Here is a 23,424-nt window from a genome sequence, read left to right as displayed (position 1 = left end):
TCAGCAAAGCAGAGAGCTTTATCCCCCACTTAAAACAGCAAAAGGCAGGAGTGGATCTTGCATAAGGCCAGGGCCATTTAATTTCTCACACATGGACATCTAACTTTTCTTATCCTTTCTTTTGATCCAGAGAACTAAAATTATAATGGGAGAAATAGGGTAATCGTAGAAGGAGAAGTGTTCTCACTCATTCTGTGCCTTTAGGCAAAGCTTCCATCTTTCTGGACTGCATTTCTAATAATAATAATAATTATACTAACCTACATTCAGGCGCTGGACTCTTGCTAAGCCCTTTATATGCATTAGCACATTTAATCCTCATGACTACCTTCTGAGGTAGGTACAGTTATTAAACCCATTTTATTTTATTTTTTAATTAATTTTTTGGCCACACTGTGTGGCTTATGGGATCTTAGTTCGCCAACCAGGGATTGAACCCGTGCCCCCCTGCAGCGGAAGCGTGGAGTCCTAACCACTGGACCTCCAGGGAATTCCTGAGGTTCAATATCCTCAGTGTCACACAGCTAGGAAGTGGTAGGGCTGGAACTCAAACTGAAGCCACCTCCATCTCTGTGCAGGGAGGAGTTGGGCTGGATGAGCTCTGAGGGCCCCTTTGACACTGTCACCGTGGGCTTGTGTGCTTCTCATCTGGAAGTGGGGCCTTGACAGTTCCCAGAGCACTTTTACACCCCCTGGAATGATTGCAGTTTTGAGATTGACCTGTTATTACCCCTCTTGTATGAAGGAGAAGCCTGCAGCCAGGCCCTAAAGTGACTTGTCTGAGGCCATTTGCAAATCAGGGACTCTGTCTCCAGGCCAGCGCCTTTCCTGCTTCCCCTCTCGGGGAGGCACTGAGTGCTGCCTCGCCCGTCACTCGGCCTTAGTGACCAACTCCTTTCACTGTCCCAGCTAATAAGGGCTGTGGTGTGTGGATGATGTCGTCCAGCCTGCCCCACGTCACCAGCAACCACGTCAGCTACAATGGCCTGTATGGAGTGGCAGTGTTCAGCCAGAAGGATGGCTCCGGGGAGTCCCCTGGAGGCCACGTGGCCCACGAGAACTTCGGCGAGGACGGGGACGCCACCTGGGAGACGGAGCTGGAGAAGGATGATGACCTGCTGCGCCGGCCCATCACCGCAGCTCTGGTCGAGTCTAACACTGTTAATCACAATGGAGGTGAGTGCCCCTCCCCGCAGCCCCTGCTCCAGGGGCTCCTGTGCTCTGCCTGCCCTAAGGCCCTTCTAGCCTCATCAGCCACTTCCCTTCAGCCACTTACCCGGTACCCCAATCCCCTGGACTTCACATGCCCTTGACTTGAATCCATTCTTTTCTGTTCCCACCCACCCCACCCTGCCTTTCTCTTACTATTTCTTTTGCCTGAAATTCCCTTTCTCCCATCCACACGTCCCAAATAATTCAGACCTCAGAGCCCACTGCAAACTTGCCCTCACCCTCTGTCCTTCTCTCTTTGACCTGTGCTCTCCTCCAGCCCCAGTGGCACTTGTTAGGGGGCTGGGATTGTATTTGTTTCTGTGGCTGTTTCATCAAGTCTGACGGGCTGTGAACTTGAGGCAAGGAACTGAATCCCACTCCTGTTGGTGCCCCCTCCCCTCAGTACCAATCCCACACCTGGCAGACACGTTTCCAATCAATTCTGAGACACATTTTTCACATTTTAACATCTCTGATGAGATGCACCTTACAGTTGATGGCATATTATGGTTTAATTGGCAGTGGTTTTTCTTTCTTAGAGAACACAGAAAATAAAAGTATTTAAAATCCATGTTATCTTAAACTTGATTAAAAAAATGATAGTAGGTGTTTGATGTTTATTGAATTGGAAAAAAAAATGATTGTGAAGTTCATCCAACTCCACAGCTCCCAAACCTGGCTGATTATCAGAATTACTCTGGGGGGCTGATGGAGGAAGGCTTATTAAAAAGAGGTCCCTGGGGCTTCCCTGGTGGCGCGAGAGTCCGCCTGCCAATGCAGGGGACATGGGTTCGTGCCCCGGTCCGGGAAGATCCCACATGCCTTGGAGCAGCTGGGCCCATGAGCCATGGCCACTGAGCCTGCGCGTCCAGAGCCTGTGCTCTGCAACGGGACAGGCCACAGCAGTGAGAGGCCCGCGTACCGCGAAAAAAAAAAAAAAAAGTCCCTGGGCCCTAGTAAGCTCATCCCCCTGGGAGTGGCAGAGGCAGGGAGATGGGTAGCCAGTGGCCCTAGCCCACTTATCCAGAAAATGAGTTCTCTGCCTTCCCATTTCAGGGTTTCCTCTACATGGCCATGCTGTCCAATAGGACAGTCAAAGCCACATAAATTCACAAATACTTGATTTATTTTTGCTGTTCTCAACCAAGCCAGAAGCAACAGGCAGTTGGCACCAAAAGGTTTGGACTTGCAAGCTCACAGCTCAGACTGATCCCATATGACCCCACAGTCGACATCCTCCCACAGCCTCCTCCTGGTGCTGCCGGCGCCTCTTACCACTGGGGAGAACTCCTCCTCACCCCGGGTCCACCTGCCATGCTGCCTTTCCCCACGCGGCTCTAAGCCTGCTGATTTTGTGCTTTTTTCTACAAATACATAGTGTCGCTAAGAAATTTCTTATTTCTTAAGAAATAAGAAAATTTCCCAGAATAGTAGGGAGGGAGATTCTAGCTCAGAATGGGAAGCAAAACAAACAACAACTTTCTAGCAGGTGGATCTGTCTGTCTAGAGGTGGAATGGGCAGCCTTGAGCATGTAGTGAGCCTCCAGTCACAGGTGGTGCAGATGGGGGTAGGATGAGGCTGCTGTAGGAGGCATGCCAGCACATGACGAGAGCCTGGGCCAGATGACCAGCTGAGCCTAGGGAATTTCCTCACATCATGTTTCCCTGGCCACTTCAATGAGGACTTGGTGCAGAAGGAACAGTTTCCTTGCTGGTCCTGGGTTTCCTCCTGCTCTTCATCCAGCTTGGAAGATGCAACCCCCAAGGGCTGGTTCTGCATGTTGCTACCTCTCCTCCCCCTCCCCCTCTCCCGGGTGCACATTTCTGGGAAGGCTTTTCCTAGTGGTATTGTCAGCAGTGACCCTGGGACCACCCTGTGCTTTCTCTGCTCCCAACCCCTCTATCCACAGCTTCAGGAGTCTATGTCCAGAGTAGCGAGGTGCTGCACGTCATCACCAATGTGATCCATGCTAACGGGGACAGAGGCATCACTGTGGCCCAGAACAGCCAGCTCACCTGTGTGGCCAACAACAGCATCTCCTGCAATCACCAGAGTGGGGTCAAGGTCGAGGCCCAGTGCAAAGTGGAGTTCCGAGGCAATGGTATCTATGACAACAGAGGCCATGGCATCATCACCAAGGGTGACAGCACCGTCATTGAAAACGACATCATTGGCAACTGGGGTAGCGGGCTGCAGCTGCTGCCCACGTCCGACACGAAGGTGTGTATGTGTGTGTGTGTGTGTGTGTGTGATGTGTGTGACTATGCAGGGCATGGCCCTAGGAGAGCCCTCGTGCCCTCTGCTGGGAAGCAGAACCTTAAACGCTCAGCACTCTGCAAGGGTGCTGCCAAAACCCAGCCTGGGAGATACAGGGGGACTTCACGCAAGAGGTGATGCGGGAACTGGGCACTGAAGGATGAACAGGGGATACTGGCAGGAAGCTGGGGCGGGGGTGCCACCTGAGGTATCTTCGTGGTCTTCAGTTCAAGATCAGGGCTATTTTAGCTCTCTTCTCCTAACAGAATAATCTCTCACAGGACCTAGTATGCCGTAGGTGCTTAATGGAGAGAAGTCTTGCCTCGGGGCCTTGGCACCCACTGTTCCCTGTATACACGGAGTAGCCCTCTCTCCCCTTTTCCTACCTACCAAGTCCTACAGCTTGGCTCTCCCTTTCTTCTGGAAGCCCTTCCTGACCCCCCCCCCCAGGCTGTTTGAGGTGCCCTTTTTTTTGTACTTCTAAGGTGCTTATGCCCACCCTTCACAGGGCACTTCCCACAGTGCTCTGCGTCTGTTCCTTCACCTGTTTTTCTTCCCCACAGGACCTTGAGCCCCAGGCTCCGTTTTTACACAAAGCACTGAGCTGGGTGCTAGAGTTTCAGTGTTGAGCCAGACAAACCCAATCCCTGCCCTTGTGAAGTTACAGTCGTAAAGCCTCTTTTCGGCTTTGTGACTTAATGAGTCATTGACTTCAGCAAGGAGTGAGGAATCCCTTGGCTTTGCATCCTAGCACTGTGGGAGCAGAGGAGGGGAGGAGGGCTCACTGTTGCCTCATTTGGGTTGCCAGTGGCTCACACCTCATCTGCTGGGTCTTTGCACATTGTTCCTTCTTCCTGGAACAGCTCTCCTCTGCTCTGTACCTGATAAACTCCTACCGCTTACCCATCACCTCCTCCAGAAAGCCTTTCCTGTTCTCTCTGGGCTGGTCTCAATAGCCTTTCCCTGAGCTTGCATGGCTCAGTGCTGACCTACCTAGCATGCTCTTACCCCTCAGTTTTATAACTGGTGATTCACTTACCTGGCTCCCCTACCAGTCTAGGAGTCCCTGAGGTGTGACAAGCTCTGGCTGCCTCTCCCAGGTAATAAAGAACCGGATCCATTCGTTCCGGGCCTACGGCATTGCTGTGCAGGGCCATGCCAAGGCTCTGCTGCAGGAGAACACCGTCTTCCAGGGCAAGACCAACAGGACCATCTTTCAGCAGATCTCAAACAACCAAGAATGCATCATGCAGAACAACAAGTTCTTGGTCTTCAAGAAAAAGTAAGTGCATGGGGTTGCCTAAACCAATCTTCTAGAACCACAGTGAGGTCACTGGGGAAGCCAGGCTCAGAGACTGCAGCTGCCTTTGCTCCCTAGTCCTGCCAGCTTTCGGCTCTGGTCAGGTAAAGGCCTCTGCTTGGGTTTTGTGTCAGGCCTGGGCTGAGGACCTGAGCCTGACTCCCTAAGAGGGAATAAGCTTTAAAATAGGGGTATGTGGTTTCAAATCTCACCTCTGCTAGTTACTGGCTGTGTGACCTTGGGCAAGTTACTCAACATCTCTGAGCCTTACTTAGTAAAATCCAGTTAATAATGTCTGCTTTGTAGTACCAGTTTAAATAAGATCATGTGACCTAGCAGCATATCTGAGGTATCACACAAGTGTTCATTGCTGTGGCCACTGTTGCCCCTTGTTTCTGGTATTTCTGCCTCAGTGTACAGTTGCTTCACACTCACCTTCCCCAAACCCTTGTCTTTCCCTGTTCCCCATTTTGATGACATCACCATCCATTCTGTTCCAGCAGCAAAACCTCTGCCTCTCCTTCTCCCTGACACTGAAGTTCAGTCAGCTACCAGGTTCTCTTGATTCTGCTTCTAAAATGTTCTTGTACCTGGCACCTCCTCTTCCCAACTGCTGCCACCCTTGTTCAGGTCAGCACCCCTCACCCTGACCCATGGCCCCTTTTCCCATTACCGCTGTTTCAGTTGTTTATGGATGGACTCCATTCTGGTTGGTTGATACTTTGCCATACTGGTTGCAAAAATAATAATAATTAGTAATTATTATTGATACCATTTTTGTTGGTATCACTCCTGCACTGTTAATCCTGTCCTGTTGCAGCAGCTTCCTGCCTGGTCCCCCTGCTCTTGGGCTACCCCCGACCTGCAGGCTGTCCTCTGTATCCTACCAGAGTAATCTTTCTAAATCAGCTCTGGCCACATCACATGCATGGTCAGAAACCCTGGATAGAGCCTCTTTTTCTATAGTAATGATCTCTACTCTGTTTTTTTATTATACACTTTCTCAGTAACAAATATTTTTTGAGGAAACCCCCTCAGTATGTATATTTATATAGTCATAAAGTATGATATAAGTAGAAATTCTAATATTGTCTTCCCAAATCCCAGCAGATCATATTGTAGACTCCCTGGGGTCCACTTCCTCCTCCGGCTTTGGAGACCCCTGGGTACAGGGTACAGCCCAGACCTGTTGACCTGGCATTGTCCCCTGTGTACTGTCCACTCCTAATTTCCTCTCTTTTCATTGCTTCTTCTCAGGAGCTCACTCTGCTGCCAAATGTAAATGCTTGCAGATCTTTGAACATAGCCCCAGGCTTTTACTCACCCCACAGTAGCCAGCCTCTGACTCTACCCATACCTTTACAGTCCCACTTGTAATATTATTATCATAAAAATACGTAAAAGCCAATGTTGCTGGCTTAAGCAATTTAGGATTTGATGTGTGTAAGAGGCGATCCCTTGTAACTCAGGACAGGTTCCTTGTAACTTAGGACAGAAAGCCCTAATCAAAACATAACTACCATTTGATTTTTCCCCAACCCTTCGTAATCTCCACGAGAGCTTGAGGGACTGGAAATCCACCAACTTCTGTCCCCTGTAGATCTGCACTTTCCAGAATGTCATATAAAAGAAATAACACAGTGTATAGTCTTTTGAGTCTGGCTTCTTAACACTTAGCCCAGTGTATCCCAGATTCACCTGTGGCATCTGTCATTCATTCTTTTTGTCGCTGAGTGGTGTTCTATTGTGTGGACTTACCACACAGTTTATCTGTTCATCAGCTGAAGCGTATTTAGGTGGTTTCTAATTTTTTGGTGACTATGAATAAAGCTTGCATGACATTTACAGTCATACAGGTGGGGAAAAAAATGGGGCTGGGGGAATGAAAGAAAAACAAGCAAGCCACTGGTCTTATCTAGATCCTTGTTTAAAGATGGGGAAATAGAGGACAAGAGGTAACCTATCCAAGGTTACATGTAGATCTGAAGGTAGAGCTAGAACTAGAATTAGTTTTGCACATGTTCCACCTCCTTTTGCTATCACTTAACTAGGGAGATGCAGCCTATACCCAGATTTAAACAAAGCCAAAGGTAAGTTTGTACAGGGCATTCAGCAAATGCTCTAGACTCCCAAAGGGTTCACTCTCATTTTGCACCTCCAGGTCTGATACGTGGCGCCTGGCGAACCCACCAGCACGGCCTCACCTTGAAAACTCTCTCCGAGGCCCCTCTGCTGCCCACAGTGGGCAGGAGGTGACAGCTATGGCAACCAGGATCACAGCCCATGTGGAAGGTGGTTACCACAGCAAACGCAGCATCCTCTGCACCATCCTGTAAGAATGGAGAGCCATGGAGTGGGGCAGTTGGGGGCTGTCCTCAGACTCCGAGAAGGAGGCACATACCCTGCTCTCAGGCTCGGGCCCTGCCCAGCCAAGCTGAGAGGTTGTGGCCTTTGGGATGGAAGAATTAGTGCTTGTGAAGGCTCCTGGTCTCCTATCACCGCCCTGAAAAACAAGCTCCCAAGTCTTCTGGGGACTAAGAACAAGGTACCTTCAAAACCCTTTGGCTCCACAACCCTCAGCAGGAAAGAACTTGGATTTTTTGTTGGTTGGTTGGTATTTTTGGCCACGCTATTTTGCTTGTGGGATCTTAGTTCCACAACCAGGGATTGAACCCAGGCCCTCAGCAGTGAAAGTGTGGTGTCCTAACCACTGGACCACCAGGGAATTCCCTGGAATTATTTTTCAAGGAGAAAGGGGGAACCGAAGTTGGTGGGTTTCTAGTCCCTCAAGCTCTTATAGAGATTATGAAAAGTTGGGGAAATTGATAATGAAAACCTTGGTCAGGGTTTTCTGTTTGAGTTACAGGGAACTAACTGCGTTTTATATACAGCAAACCCAGAATATTCTCAGGGAAGAACGGATTTACTTCTAAGGGAGAGAAGTGATTCTAGTGAGATGGAAAGAGCCCCAGATTTTCCCCTTTCCTAGACCTCACTTTTGACCTGCCGGGGACACTGCTACACCCACCCTGCTGCCTGGGGAGGCTGGAGTAGTTGGGTTTGGTTTTCTTAAGGACACAGTTCTCTTGGACATGGACCTGTGAGGGAGGGGAAGGGGCTTGGGATAAGGAGCCCCTCTTGAAAGGCTGCCCCAGGGGTGACAGGGACATGCTGAAAACAAGAAGGGGCATGTGGAGGTGGCTTCCTTCATGTGGCTTAGGTGTGCAGGCGTGTGCTGGGCTGGGTGGTGCAGGGATGCACCTGACTGCTCTACCTTCAAGTTGCTCCCAGATTCAGGAGGACATTGGCTCAGTGCTTGCTGCACAGGGAGGATTCAAATCCCACAAGCACACCCAAACCAGCCACCCCTCCTGGGCACAAGACTGGCAGAGACCGAGGTGCTAGGGCCCTCGTCTGTGTCCACATTCTCATGAATGACCACCTGCCTTTACTGACCCTACCAAGGTTTCCCACTCTGTGCCTTGGCTCATGCTCTCCCCTCTTCAGGGTGCACCCTCCTCGCCAGCTACACATGCCTAGGTACCACCCATTCTTCCAGGCTCAACACTGCCACCCAGATGGCTGTGCTCTGCCCTCTCTGAGCCTCCTCGGCCCTTCCTCTGCCCCCACAGGGTATATTCTGCCTTGCTTAGGAGTTACCCAGGCCCATCCTTGTCCCACTGACCTGCCTGTAAGCTAGCTCCATTAGGGTCACCACCTGTGTCCCCAGTCCCCAGCCCAGGGGGTAGGGTTAGCAGCCTGAATGAGGAGAGGAAGGCTGGCTCCCAAAGGGCTGTGCTGAACCCAACTGTGAATGTGTTAAGGTTCCAGAGCCAGGCAGGCTTAGACCCACTGCTCTAGGAAGGGGGCCCAATGCAGACCTGGTTCAGCCTGAACAGTCCCCTGCCCACCCGGCCATTCATGTGGGGCCTCACCAGCCTGGTAGGATCACTGTCGTGCACCTCACAGATGGCTTCCCAGGCTGGTTCTGCCAGGCCCTGGGTGCTGCTCTCCCGGGTGGAGTAGGTTGGGCTAGAGGGAGCCAGGAGCACTGGCTACCCCCTGAGGACTTCGGGCATGAGAGTGAGGGCCCCTCCCATCCCCAGCGCTGTCCTTTGCACTTATCTATGGCCCCAATGTGAGTTGCTGTACGAAATGCTGCCTTTTATTATTTTGTAACAAATGACTTTTCTGTGAACCAAGTGCTTATGAAAGTCTCAGCAACCAAAATAAAGTTCTGTATTTTAAAGGAGGCACTTTTGGGGGTACTTTCCTTGGTCTGGGTATGTGCTAGGGTTCCTGAGTGCTGGATGTAGGCCTCTCACCACTCTCACCACTCTGTCCCCCCCCGCCCACCGCCCAGGCACCACTGCTTCCACTGAAGGAGACAGGAGACCAGGGCCATCTTGTCCATCCAGCTTGTTCCCACCTGATTCCAAGTTCCAAGGTCTGTGTCCTCACATGTCAGTCAGGGACTGTAGTTGCAGTCCTGCCTGCCCCTTGGGCTTTGTGAAGAGTAACAGTGAGGTAGGTCCCTGGTGTGGATGACCTGAGATCCATGGCCACATTTTTCCCAGCTTCAGTCACTTAGCATCTTACAGTGTTTGCCATATCCACATGTCACTTGAGGAGAAAGCTAGTACTTAATATTTTTCTTTAAATCATCTTTTAATTAAAGACTTTATTTTTTAGAATTTTTTCTCTTAAGTCTTTTTATTAACAGATATAGTTGATGTATAATGTATGTTTTAGGTGTACAACACAGTGATTCACAATTTTTAAAGGTTATACTCCATTTATAAAATATTGGCTGTATTCCCTGTGCTGTACATCTTTGTAGCTGATTTATTTTATACATAGTAGTTTATACCTCTTAATCCCCTCCCCTCGCCTTGCCCCTCACCCCTTCCCTCTCCCACTGGTAACCACTAATTTGTTCTCTACATATGAGCGTATGTTGTTCTTTGTTATATTCACTAGTTTTTTTTTTAGATTCCACATATGTGATATCATACAGCATTTGCCTTTCTCTGACTTATTTCACTAAACATGATACCCTCCAAGTGCATCTTTTTGTAAACATCTTTATTGGAGTATAATTGCTTTACAATGGTGTGTTAGTTTCTGCTTTACAACAAAGTGAATCAGCATCCAAGTGCATCCTTGTTGCAAATGGCAAAATTTCATTATCTTTTATGGCTGAATAGTATTCCATTGTGTATATATATATATATATATATATATATATACCACATTTTCTTTATCCATTCATCTGTTGATGGATACTTAGGTTGTTTCCGTATCTTGGCTATTATGAATAATGCTGCTGTGAACATTGGGGTGCATGTATCATTTCAAATTAGTGTTTTCATTTTCTTCAGATATATACCCAGGAGTAGAATTGCTGGATCATATGATAGTTCTCTTTTTAGTCTTTTGAGTAAACACCATACTGTCTTCCATAGTGGCTGCCCCAATATACATTCCCACCAACTGTGCACAAGGGTTCCCTTTTCTCCATATTCTCACCATTTGTTATTTGTGGTGATGACAGCCATTCTGACAGGTGTGAGGTGATATTTCATTGTGGTTTTGATTTGCATTTCTCTGATGACTAGCAATGTTGAGCATCTCTTCATGTACCTGTTAACTATCTGTATCTTCTTTGGAAAAATGTCTATTTAGGTTTTCTGACCATTTTTTAATCAGGTTGTTTATTTTTTTGATGTTGAGTTGTATGAGCTTTTTATACATTTTGGATATTAACCCCTTATTGGTCATATCACTTGCAAATGCTTTCTCCCATTCAGTAGGTTGTCTTTTTGTTTTGTCTATGGTTTCCTTTGCTGTGCAAAAGCTTTTAAGTTTAATTGGGTTCCATTTGTTTATTTTTGCTTTTGTTTCCTTTGCCTTAGGAGACAGCTCCAAAAAATATTGCATGATTTATGTCAAAGTGTGTTCTGCCTGTGTTTTCTTCTAGGAGTTTCATGGTTTCAGGTCTTAACGTTTAGGTCTTTAATCCATTAGAGTTTTTCTAAAACCACACACACAAAAAATGTTCTAATTTCATTCTTTTTCATGTAGCTATCCAGTTTTCCCAGCACCCCTTACTGAAGACTGTCTAGAAGTTTTAGATTTACAGAAAAAGTGAGGAGATAGGTGGTACAGAGTTCCCGTACTACCCTTCCTGCCAAGCTTCCCTGTTATAAACACCTTACATTAGTATGGTACATTTGTCAAAATTAATGAGCCAGTAGACACATTATTATTAACTAAAGTCCACAGTTTATTTGTATTTCCTTAGTCATTACCTAGTGTCCTTTTTCCATTCCAGGACCCTATCCAGGAACTTAACTAAAAAGAAATGTTTACATTACTTCACTACTATAAATGAAAAGCTAGTGGTTTTAATACACACTAAAATAAACTGTTAAAATGAAAATATTCACAGTATCACAAGCAACTAAACCTTTGTTGAAACCAAACATTTGGGGGAAATTTGTTACTGCAGTTTAGCCAAGTCAGCATAACCTCATATATCCTGATACACCCCCATGCCACTAAAATCATCTTATATCCCATCAATAGTTTATTAAGCACTGACTTGGTGAGGCTATTGCCCCTTTTTTACAGAAGGAATTGAGTTTTTTGTTTTTTAACTGTAGTTGATTTACAATGTTGTGTTAATTTCTTTGCTGTACAGCAAAGTGCTTCAGTTATACATACATACACATATATATATTATTTTTTATATTCTTTTCCATTATGGTTTATTATAGGATACTGCATATAGTTCTCTGTGCTGTACAGTAGGACTTTGTTGTTTATCCATTCCACATATAATAGCTTACACCTGCTAACCCCAACCTCCCGCTTTTTCCTTCCCCCAACCCCCTCCCCCTTGGCAACCACAAGTCTGTTCTCTATGTCTGTGAGTCTGTTTCTGTTTTGTAGATAGGTTCATTTTGTCATATTTTAGATTCTACATTATAAGTGATACATGGTATTTGTCTTTCTCTGACTTCACTTAGTATGATAATCTCTAGGTCCATCCATGTTGCTGCAAATGGCCATTATTTCGTTCTTTTATGACTGAGTAGTATTCCATTGTATATATGTACCACATCTTCTTTATCCATTCATCTGTCACTGGACATTTAGATTGTTTCCATATCTTGGCTGCTGTGAATAGTGCTGCTATGAACATAGGGCTGCATGTATCTTTTTGGATTAGAGTTTTGTCTGGATATATGCCCAGGAGTGGGACTGCTGGATCATATGGTAATTCTGTTTTTAGTTTTCTGAGGAATGGAATACTGTTTTCCATAGTGGCTGTACCAACTTACAGTTCCACCAGTAGTATAGGAGGGTTCCCTTTTCTCCACATCCTCTCCAGCATTTGTTTCTAGAGTTTTTAATGATGGCCACTCTGACCAGTGTGAGGTGGTACCTTGTTGCAGTTTTGATTTGCATTTGTCTAGTAATTAGTGATGTTGAGCATCTTTTCACATGCCTATTGGCCATTTGTATTTCTTCTTTGGAGAAATGTCTCTTTAGGTCTTCTGCACATTTTTCGATTGGGTTGTTTTTCTGTTGTTGAGTTGGATGAGCTGTTTGTATTTTGGAAATGAAGCCCCTGCTGGTTGCATCATTTGCAAATATTTTCTCCCATTCTGTAGGTTGTCTTTTCGTTTTGTTTATGGCTTCCTGTGCTGTGCAAAAGCCTGTAAGTTCGATTAGGTCCCGTTTGTCTATTTTTGTTTTTATTTCTGTTGCCTTGGGAGACTGACCTAAGAAAACATTGGTACGATTTATGTCAGAGAATGTTTTGCCTATGTTCTCTTCTAGGAATTTTATGGTGTCAAGTCTTACGTCTAAGTCTTTAAGCCATTTGGAGTTTATTTTTGTGTATGGTGAGTGTGTTCTAACTTCACTGATTTACATGCAGCTGTCCAACTTTCCCAACACCACTTGCTGAAAAGACTTTTTCCCATTGTATATTCTTTCCTTCTTTATCTAAGATTAATTGACCATAGCAGTGTGAGTTTATCTCTGGGGTTTTTACTCTGTTCCATTGATCCATATGGCTGTTTTTGTGCCAATACCACGCTGTTTGGATTACTACAGCTTTGTAGTATTGTCTGAACTCTGGGAGGGTTATGCCTCCTGCTTTGTTCTTTTTCATCATCATTGCTTTGGCAATTCTGGGTCTTTTATGATTCCATATAAATTTTAGGATTATTTGTTCTAGTTCTGTGAAAAATGTCATGGGTAATTTGATAGGGATCACATTAAATCTGTAGATTGCTTTGGGTTGTATGGCCATTTTAACAATATTCATTCCTCCAAGAGCATTGGCTATCTTTCCATTTCTTTGAATCATCTTTTTTTGTGTGTGTGTGGTACGCGGGCCTCTCACTGTTGTGGCCTCTCCTGTTGCGGAGCACAGGCTCTAGATGCACAGGCTCAGTGGCCATGCTCACAGGCTCAGCCACTCCGCAGCATGTGGGATCTTCCCGGACTGGGGCACAAACCCGTGTCCCCTGCATCGGCAGGCAGATTCTCAACCACTGCGCCACCAGGGAAGCCCTGAATCATCTTCAGTTTACTTTATTAATGTTTCATAGTCCTCAGCATAGAAGTCACCTCCTTAGTCAGGTTTATTCCTACGTATTTTATTTTGGAGGGTGAGATTTTGAAAGGTATAGTTTTTTTACATTCCCTTTCTGGTATTTCATAGTTAGTGTAAAGAAATGCAACTGATTTCTGTATGTTCATCGTGTATCCTGCTACCTTGCTGAATTCATTTATTCTAATAGTTTTTGTGTGGAGACTTTAGGGTTCTTTGTATAGAGAGAGTATCATGTCATCTGCGAAGAGTGACAGTTTTACCTCTTCTCTTACAATTTGGATACGTTTTATTTCTTTTTCTTGTCTGATTGCTGTGGCTAGGACTTCCAATACTATGTTGAAGAGAAGTGGTGAGAGTAGGCATCCTTGTTTTGTTCCAGATTTTAGTGGGAAGGCTTTCAGCTTTTCACTGTTGAGTATTATATTGGCTGTGGGTCTGTCATAAATAGGTTTTATTATGTTGAGATATGTTCCCTCTATACCCACTTTGGTGAGAGTTTTTATCATGAATCGATATTAAATTTTGTCAAATGCTTTTTCTGCATCTATTGAGATGATTGTGGGTTTTTTCTTTCCTTTTGTTTATGTGGTGTATCACATTGACTGATTTGCATATGTTGAACCATTCTTGTGAACTTGGGATGACTCCCATGTGGTTACAGTGTATAATCTTTTTAATGCGTTGTTGGATTCTGTTAGTGAATATTTTGTTGAGAATTTTTGCGTCTATATTCATCAAAGATATTGGCCTGTAATTTTCTTTTTTGGTTGTGTCTTTGTCAGGTTTTGGTATCAGGATGATGGTGGCTTCATAAAATGTCTTCGGGAGTGTTCCTTCCTCTTCAATTTTTTTGGAAGAGTTTGAGAAGGATCATTATAAGTTCTTCTTTGCATGTTTGGTAGAATTCGCCTGTGAAGCCATCTGGTCCTGGACTTTTGTTTGTAGGGAGTTTTAAAATTACAGATTCTATTTCACCTCTAGTGATCAGTCTGTTCAAATTATCTATTTCTTCTTGGTTCATTTTTGGTGGGTTGTATGTTTCTAGAAACTTGTCCATTTCTTCTAGGTTGTAGAATTTGTTGGCATATGATTGTTCATAGTGTTCCCTTATGGCTTTTTGTATTTCTGCAGTATTGGTTATTATCTCTCCTTTTTCATTTATTTTTATTTGGGTTCTCTCTCTTTTCTTCTTGATTAACCTGGACAGGAGTTTGTCAATCTTGTTTACCCTTTCAAAAAACCAGCTCTTGGCTTTATTGATTTTTAATATAATTTTTGAGATCCTCTTTCCTCTCTGATCTTTATTATTTCCTTCCTTCTGCTGACTTTAGGTTTTGTTTGTTCTTTTTCTAATTTCTTTTTAAGTGGTAGGTTAGGTTGTTTGAGACTTTTGTGGTTTTTTTGAGGAAGGCCTGTATTGCTATGAACTTCCCTCTGAGAACTGCTTTTGCTGCATCTCACAGATTTTGTATGATTGTGTTCTCATTGTCATTTGTCTCAAGGTTTGTTCTTTTTTTGTGTGTGTGTGGTACACGGGCCTCTCACTGTTGTGGCCTCTCCTGTTGCGGAGCACAGGCTCCAGACACGCAGGCTCAGCGGCCATGGCTCACGGGCCCAGCCGCTCTGCGGCACGTGGGATCTTCCCGGACCAGGGCACGAACCCGTATCCCCTGAATCAGCAGGCGGACTCTCAACCACTGCGCCACCAAGGAAGCCCTGTCTCAAGGTATTTTTAAATTTCCTCTTTGATTTCATCATTGACCCATTGGGTTTTTTAGTAGTATGTTGTTTAGTCTCCATGTAATTGTTTCTGATTTCTTTTTCTGTGGTTGATTTCTAGTTTCATGCTCTTATGGTCACAGAGATGCTTGAGATAATTTCTATACTCTTAAATTTGTTGAGGCTAGTTTTGTGCCCTAATATGTGGTCAATCCTAGAGAATGTTCCATGTGCATTAGAAAAGAATGTGTATTCTATTTTTGGGGGGTGTAATGTACTGAAAATATCAATTAGGTCTAACTGTTCTATCATTTAGGATCCCTGTTGCCTTACTGATTTTCTGTCTAGAAAACCTGTCCATTGGTGTGTTTGGTGCTAAAGTCTCCTACTATTATTGTATGATTGTCAATTTCTGCCTTTATGTCTGTTACTATTTTATGTATTTGGGTGCTTCTATATTAGGTGCATATGTTGACTGTAAAATCCTCTTGTATTGATCCTTTTATCATTATATAGTGTCCTTCTTTATCTTTCTTTACAGCTTCTGTTTTAAAGTATATTTTGTCAGATATGAGTATTGCGACCCCACTTTCTTTTCATTTCCATTTGCATGAAATATTTTTCCATCTCCTCACTTTGTCTATGTGTGTCCTTTGCCCTAAAGTGGGTCTCCTCTAGGTAGCATATTGTAAGCTCTTGTTTTTCTAATCCAATCTGCCACTGTGTCTTCTGATTGGAGTAGTTAGTCCACTAATAAATAATTATTGCTATGTGTTTATTACCATTTTAACCTTGGTTTCCTGTTGATTTTATAATTTCCTCTTTGTCGCTTTTTGTTTTTCCTTTTGTGGTTTGTATTATACTTATGTTCTCTTCTTTTTGGTTTTTGTGAATCTATCATATGTTTTTGATTTGTGGTTACCCTGTTTTTCAAGTATGTTAACCCCCATCTTCTATCTCCTTGCGTTAGACTAGTAGTCATAGAGGCTCAAACACATTCTAGGAAATGAAAAAAAAAAAAAATCTACATTTTCTGACCCTCCTTCACCACATTTTATGAGTTTGATGTCCTCTTTTACATCTTATGTTCATCCTTTTGCTGTTCATTGTGGTTATCATCACATTCACAGAAATTTTTTGATTTTTTAAAAATCTGTGTACTGGCTTATTTATAGGTGATTTGCTCTCCAATTGTGATTTTCTCTTTCCTATATATTCTTTTCTATTTAGAGACGATTCCAGTATTTTCTTTAGGATAGGTTTTAGTATTACTGTATTCTTTTCATTTTTGCTTGTCTCAGAAATTCTTTCTCTCCCCTATTCTGAATGATAATCTTGCTGGGTAAAGTATCCTAGGTTGCAGATTTTTCCCTTTCAGGACTTTGAATATATCTTGCCACTCCCTTCTGTCCTGAAACGTTTCTGTAGAGAAATCAGCTGATAGCCTTATGGGGCTTCCCTTGTAATTAACTTTTTCTCCTGCTGCCTTTAGAATCCTAATTTTTGCCGTTTTTATTATAAAATGTCTTGGTGTAGGTCTGTTTGGGTTTACTTTGTTTTGGACCCTCTGTGCTTCCTGTACGTGGATGTGTTTCCTTCTTTAGGTTTAGGAATTTTTCAGCCATAATTTCTTCAAATACATTTCCAATCCCCTTTACTCTTTCTCCCCTCCTGGATTCCCTATTATGCCTAGATTGGCATGCTTTGTATTATCCCATAGGTCTCTTATATTGCTTTCATTTTTATTCATTTGGCTTCCTGTCTGCTGTCCTGATTGGGTGATCTCCATTATTCTGTCTTCCGGGTTACTTGTTCGTTCTGCATTATTTATTCTATTCATTGCCTTTAGTTCAGTTTTTGTCTCAGCAAATGAGTTTAATTTTTCTTGGTTCCTCTGTATAGTTTTCAGTTCCTTTTTACAGTGCTCTGCATTTTTGTCAATAGCCTTTCTTAATTCCTTCAATATTTTTATTATCTCCTTTTTGAAATCAGTGTCTTTTTGAAATTGGTGTCTGTTAGACTAAAGAGGTCTGTTTCATTGTTCTTTCAGGGGAATTCTCGTGGTCTTTTAACTGGGAGTGGCTCCTCTGCTTCTTCATTTTACTTATATTTCTCATATTCTGTGAGTTTAGGAGAAACAATTATCTACTGTGGTCTTAGAAGGCTCTTTATATGTGGGAGCATCCCTGTGTAGCTTGTGTGGGTTTAACATTTTTGGTTCAAGGGCTGTTCTTAGTATGGCTGCCTATCACCTCTTTCCTCAGCACTTGCTGGCCATTATCCCCTTAACAGGGGGTGTGCAGATGTGGCGGCTGGTGCCCAGTCATGGGACTCTCAGTGGCAGCTCATGCATGGCCCTGGAGCACGCCATGGGAGCAGAGGCAGCTCGCAGAGGCAGCTGCTCCCTGGGAGGGCAGAATCAGCAGCTCGAGATGGCTCCTGCAGCGAGTGTAGGAAGTGTTCCGCTGGCTGAGAGCTTGCACAGGGGAAAAGGCTGTAATGGCAGGTTCCTCCCCTCCTCTTGCACACTGCCCACACAATGGTGCCTGGCCTCTAAGGCAGCCCAGGCTTCCTCCTCATGCAGCCTCAGGTGTGGATGCACCAGACTCCAACCCCTTCAGGCTGTTTCTGCAGAGCCCACCCCAGCCCTCTCCCCAGGTCTGATCTCCAAAGCCCAAGCTTCTTCATCCAGCCCCTGCCCGCACCAGTGGACATGCATCTCAGGCTGGGACGTGCAAAGCAGTGGCACTGACCATCTGTCCAGGTCTCTCTCCATTCTAGCTGCTGCAAATTGGTTGCTGTGCTCCACTCCAAGGCTCTGAAGCTCTCTCTTGTAATGGCTGATCTCTCCGCCAGTGAAGGAACTTCCAAGGGTACAGGAACCTTCTTTTACAGCTCCCTCCCAGGGGCCCAGGTCCCATCCTGATTCCTTTCTCACTTTTTTCCTTTTTGTCTTACTGACTTACATAGATTTTCTTGCTGTTTCAGAGGTATGAGGTCTTCTGCCAGCATTCAGTGGATATTCTGTGAGAACCTTTCCACATGTAGATGTATTTGTGAAAGGAGTTAGTGAGCTTCACATCCTACTACTCCGCCATCTCGATTGCTCTCCCCAGAAGGAACTGAGGTCTGATGCCTGTCAAGGCCAGTAGTTGAACGTTCCCTATCAAATGTTAAGAGCTTGCATACAGAAGACATATGAATAAGGCTGTTATCTAGGGCTTCTGTAATAGGAACAGCTGGGACACACACACATACAGTGCCCATCTTCCGCCAAGGCATTTGGAGGCAGAAGTGGGAGGAACACAGAACACTTATCCTACCCTAGCTCTTCCGTGGTTGGGGAAGCATCTGGAAGGAGACTGCTCTGAGTAGCCTGCGTTGGTTGACTATGCAGGGCTTGCTCTCCCATACAGGCCAGACCCACCCAAGATAACCTACTCCATCTGATTATTTTTTCCTTAATTGAGCCAGAAATCTGTCTCCCTGGCTAAATCCTACCCATACTTCAGGATCCTACTTCATCATCATTCCATGGAACACTTTCCTTGATCTCTTCAAATCTTAGTTATGTGCCCTTTCTCCATGCTCTCCTACCCACCTACCCACCTGTGTTATCCCCATGGTGGCAATGAATCCTCTGCACTGAAAAAGTCTGTTGATGTGTCTGATTCCCCCCCTCTCCCATGCCCTGTGAGGTCATGCCCTGTTGATCCTCTATACCCAACACCGAGCAAACTCATTAAGTGTTGGACACATAGATGGATGGGTAAGGAAACAAACCCAACCCCATTCCTAGTATTTCTATCTTCTGGAGCCCCCAAAGGACGTCTTTTCCCTCTGTCTGTGGCAACTCTCCAGAGATTTACAGACAGCATCCTTATCCCCCTGGGATCCACTCTGCTCCTGCCCTCCATTCACACATACCAGTTTGCAGACTGTCTCCTCACCATCTGGTCATTTTTCCAGATCCACTCCAGCGGCCTGGGTGGGTCTGGGAGAGCCCAAAGAAGGCAGAGTTTAGGAGTCTCATCCTGTGCCTCAGGAGGTATGTTCCGGCTCTTATGTGCAGCAATTATGGATCGGAAGATAGGCTTCTCTAAGGGTGCTGTGCTTCCCTCGGGTCACCTGATTCAGTCTGCAGTAGCTAAGTCCCCTCGGCAGGGTGACTTCCCACAGGTGAACGTTTAACCCTTGTGCAGAGCTCACAGGTCTCAGCTGCCCCCTACCCAAGCAGCTTACACTGTGGCCTCCTCCCCCTGGCCTTCCCCGCTGGCCAGTCAGGCCCAAATATTGATGCCTGCTGATAGAAGTGTACAAGCACAGCAAAGACCAATATGGGGAGAGGGGAGAAAAGTTAGGAATTTGGGATTAACAGATATACACTACTATATATAAAATAAACCACAAGGACCTACTGTATAGCACAGGGAACTACATTCAGTATCTTGTAATAACCGATAATAGAGAAGAATCTGAGAAAGAATATACATATAGTAACTGAATCACTGCTCTACACCTGAAACACTGTAAATCAACCATACCTCAATTTAAAAACAAAAAAGACCAAAACAACTTCATCATCCAGACCTCCCAGTCCTGTTGAGGCCACTGCCCCTTGTAGCCAGAGGAGACCCTGACTATAGGGAATGGTGGGCATGCTGTGGCCAGACCAGACGAGCCAGAGCTGGGTCTTGGAAAAGCACATGAGCCTACACTATCCTCAGCAACAGCCCTGGACCCACCTTCTTCCCTTTCCTTCCTTCCATCAACACAGAGAAAGTCTCTTCTCCAAATGGTTCCTCATGGTGGACTCACATGGGGCCTGCTGGGCTTGTTCCAACCCTGAGTAGTCTCCCAATATGAACACCCTCATCCCACTAGTTCTTTCTCCCTTCCTGTCCAGAACTTTGCAGGATGCAGTTATGGCCATGGGGCTCGGGAGCCCATTCTCTGTGATTATCGTCCTTTTTAAATGCAGTCAAGCCTAGCATGGCCCTCTGATGCAGTCTGAGTGACTCACAACACAACTGTCACCCCTGCTCAGAAACCAGTTCTTGCCTGAGTGCAGCTGAAAGTCCTGTCTTGATTGTTAGGATGGTATTTCATTTCTTGGTTTGGGCCCATCATTTGCCACCTATCCAGGCTCCTTGGATAAAAGGCTGATTCCAGGGCTGGAGCAGGCAAAGTACAAGACGGCTAGAATATCTTGTGGCAGAAATTAAGGAAGCACCCTTAAAACGATGGGGATACAGGAGCTAGCTTGAAGGAACTCAGATTGGCCAAATGTGGTACAATCTGAGTATCAAAATAAATGATGATAACAATGTTCACAGGATAAGAATATGAGTCCGTACTGATAACTAAATGAACAAAAAATGTTTAATGGAAAAGAAAGCTTCTCCATAGAATAGAATACCACAATAACTGTATAAGAAATTATGGGAGTTAGAAAATCACTCACCATTTTGCAGCCATCTTGATAATTGATTCAGCAAAAATTATCAATCCAGGCTAAAACGTAGCAGTAGTAGTTTGATGAGGAACAGGACATTTAGAGGCTCAAAGTATCTTTCCACAAATTACTTAGTAAATACAAAAAGAAAAGTAGTAACTTCACAGTTGAGAGAACATAACCTTAACCAAGGAGTAAGTTATCAGCAAGAACAAGATAAACCAACATCTCGTGCCTCTACTGTGATGCGTTTGGGACACAGCACCATGTCTGTGAATTCCCTGCCAAAAACGTATATCCTGAATCTAATCAGAAGGAAACACCAGACAAACCTAAATAGGGGGATACCCTACAGAATAACTGATTTACTCTTCAGAATATCAAGGTTAAGAAAGGCAAAGACTGAGGAATTGTTTTAGATTAAATAAGACCAAAGAGATGTGACCAGCAAAATCTGAATATGAGCTGTGGGCCAGATACTAGTATTGTATCATTGCTCTACTTCCTGCTTTTGATAAGTGTAATGTGCTTATGGAAGAGAAAGTCCTTATTCTTAGGATGTACATACTGAAGTACTTAAGATTAAAAGGGTAAGGTGCTTTTCTCAAATTGTCCCAAATGGTTCAAAAAGAGATATATAAATATATAAAGCATATAATTAATAGGACAATGCATGAACAGTGAACAGTTGAAGCATCTGGGTAAAGGATATACAGGAGTTCTTTGTACTATTCTTGCATCTATTTTCTAAGCATGACATTATATCAAAATAAAGTTCTTAAAAGAAGGCACTTAAAAAAATTTTACCTAATTAGCTATTTCCAGGTTGGGTCCTCTGCAGGTATGTTAAATATACCTTCTTTGACTTCATCACTGTTAAATGTCCAGCAGGTCAGGGCCACAGAAACTTCCCTCCAGGGAACAGACTTCATTCTGTTAACGCCTGTTATTCCACAAACTGCAAATCTTATTAAAGGTACAAGCATCTAGCCCACAGTCTCTTTTTCTTCAAAGAGGTTATCAGGCAGCATTATGGCAAATAACTTGGTTGGATCAAGGAATCCTCTGAATGTATCAGTAAATAAATATGGTTTTAGAGCTAGGAAAAACCTAGTACGATCCCATTATTCTACAAGTGTTTACTGCCTAATAGCTCTGCCAAGGAAAGAAGGTGCAGCTCATGCACTATGATTCATTCCACAGACACTGGTGCTTATATGCCAGGCACTGTGTTAGGCACCCTCTCACGAGACTTGTTGAAAAGGGCCCTCTTTTGAGCCTTTTGACCCCAAACCCCTTGAGGAACAGAAACTTGTGTTTCAGTCAACCTCTGGGACTGCATCACCTACAATTAGTGAAGTATACCTGTTGTCACCCAGGACAAGTATACAGCTGACCCCTGAACAATGCAAAGGGTTAGGGGCACTGACCCTCCATGCAGTTGAAAAATCCACATATAAATTTATGTCAGCCCTCCATATCTGTTCCACATCTGCGAGTTCAACTAACCACTTGCATGGTACTATAGTGTTTACTATTGAAAAAAATCCATGTATAAGTGGACCCAGGCAGTTCAAATTCATGTTCAAGGATCAATTGTATATTTACCATCCTAGGCTTCTCCCCATCAATATCACTCCTCTTGTTGAGTGACTAAAGAAAGCTGCTTCCCCACTAGGACAGAGGCTCTTCAGAGGCCAGGTCACATGCTGTGATCTAATCACTGCTGGAAATTAAGCCTTAAGGTGTCAAAACCACCGGAATCTAAAAAGTATGCATGAAAACACATTTTAAGCCATAAGCACACTAGTAATTCTTTTCCCAGAGACAGATCAGGATATTATTTTTTTTTCTGATGCAGAGTCACATACCTGATTTTCACAACAGCTTAGGTAAAGAAAAACCAGAGGCACTTAGATTTCCTGCTCACATCTCTGCTGGAGGGAGATCAAGTATGCTACAAGTGCCCGCTACCCAGGATCAGATACAAATGGGGACAAGCCAGACAAGAGCATGGAAAATGTGCACTTTAAGCCTGGCCTTGCCATAGAAGTGGCTCTGATAACCACATCCCAGTGCTCAAAGAAATATAAGGATCACCTGTCCCAAATGAGTCATCCAAGGCCCATTTTTACCATGTATTCCCTAACGGATGTCCCAGCTGCTGTGTAAACTTCCTCCTTTCTCATTTTCAGAGAGAGCTGGATTCTGTCTTCCTTCCTCCACTGCCCCTGGCCCCCAGTACGAGTACCACACACCTCAGCTGCTCCCACTGCCTCAGAAGAACCTTGAAGAGCTGAGTTTGGGGGACTTTCCTGGTGGCACCGTGGTTAAGAATACACCTGCCAATGCAGGGGACACTGGTTCGATCCCTGGTCTGGGAAGATCCCACATGCCGCGGAGCAGCTAAGCCTGTGTGCCACAACTACTGAGCCTGCACTCTAGAGCCCGCGAGCCACAACTACTGAGCCCACGTGCTGCAACTACAGAAGCCCGCACACTCTAGAGCCCGCATGCCACAACTACTGAGCCTGTGTGCTGCAACTACTGAAGCCTGCACACCTAGAGCCTGTGCTCCGCAACAAGAGAAGCCACCGCAATGAGAAGTCCACGCACTGCAATGAAGAGCAGGCCCCTCTCGCTGCAGCTAGAGAAAGCCTGCACACAGCAACGAAGACCCAACGCAGCCAAAAAATAAATTTAAAAAATAATAAAAAACACAGATGTTTAAAAATATTTTTAAATAGTTACCTTCTCTTTTTTTTTAAAAAAAAGAGCTGAGTCTGAGCATTAGCCACATACCTAAGTCTCTCCATGTCATAGTCCCGTTCCTCACAGCACCCCTCTGG

The 23,424-nt window shown here is 44.7% G+C and overlaps 1 protein-coding gene across 26 annotated transcripts in view; it reads left to right on the top strand.

Annotated features, from left to right (window-relative positions):
- FBXO10 (F-box protein 10) overlaps window positions 1–23,311 on the top strand; it is an 85,985-nt gene extending 62,674 nt beyond the window's left edge. For 14 of the 26 annotated variants that reach the window (XM_067039719.1, XM_067039732.1, XM_067039725.1 and 11 more), the window contains 5 exons: window positions 910–1,176; window positions 3,123–3,433; window positions 4,570–4,751; window positions 6,931–7,314; window positions 22,771–23,311. In XM_067039719.1, the coding sequence (XP_066895820.1) occupies window positions 910–1,176; window positions 3,123–3,433; window positions 4,570–4,751; window positions 6,931–7,105 (935 nt within the window). In that variant the 3' untranslated portion in view covers window positions 7,106–7,314; window positions 22,771–23,311. Of the gene's footprint in view, window positions 1–909; window positions 1,177–3,122; window positions 3,434–4,524; window positions 4,752–6,930; window positions 9,024–22,770 lie in introns of those variants that run through there. The other 12 variants (XM_067039721.1, XM_067039723.1, XM_067039722.1 and 9 more) reach the window with 7 other exon arrangements.
- The last annotated feature ends 113 nt before the right edge of the window (window positions 23,312–23,424 follow it).

This window comes from Kogia breviceps, chromosome 8 (assembly GCF_026419965.1).
Source record: "Kogia breviceps isolate mKogBre1 chromosome 8, mKogBre1 haplotype 1, whole genome shotgun sequence".
Classification (NCBI taxonomy): domain Eukaryota; kingdom Metazoa; phylum Chordata; class Mammalia; order Artiodactyla; family Physeteridae; genus Kogia; species Kogia breviceps.
The sequence above is the reverse complement of the archived record's forward strand: the minus strand, read 5'-3'. Positions and strand labels throughout refer to the sequence as shown.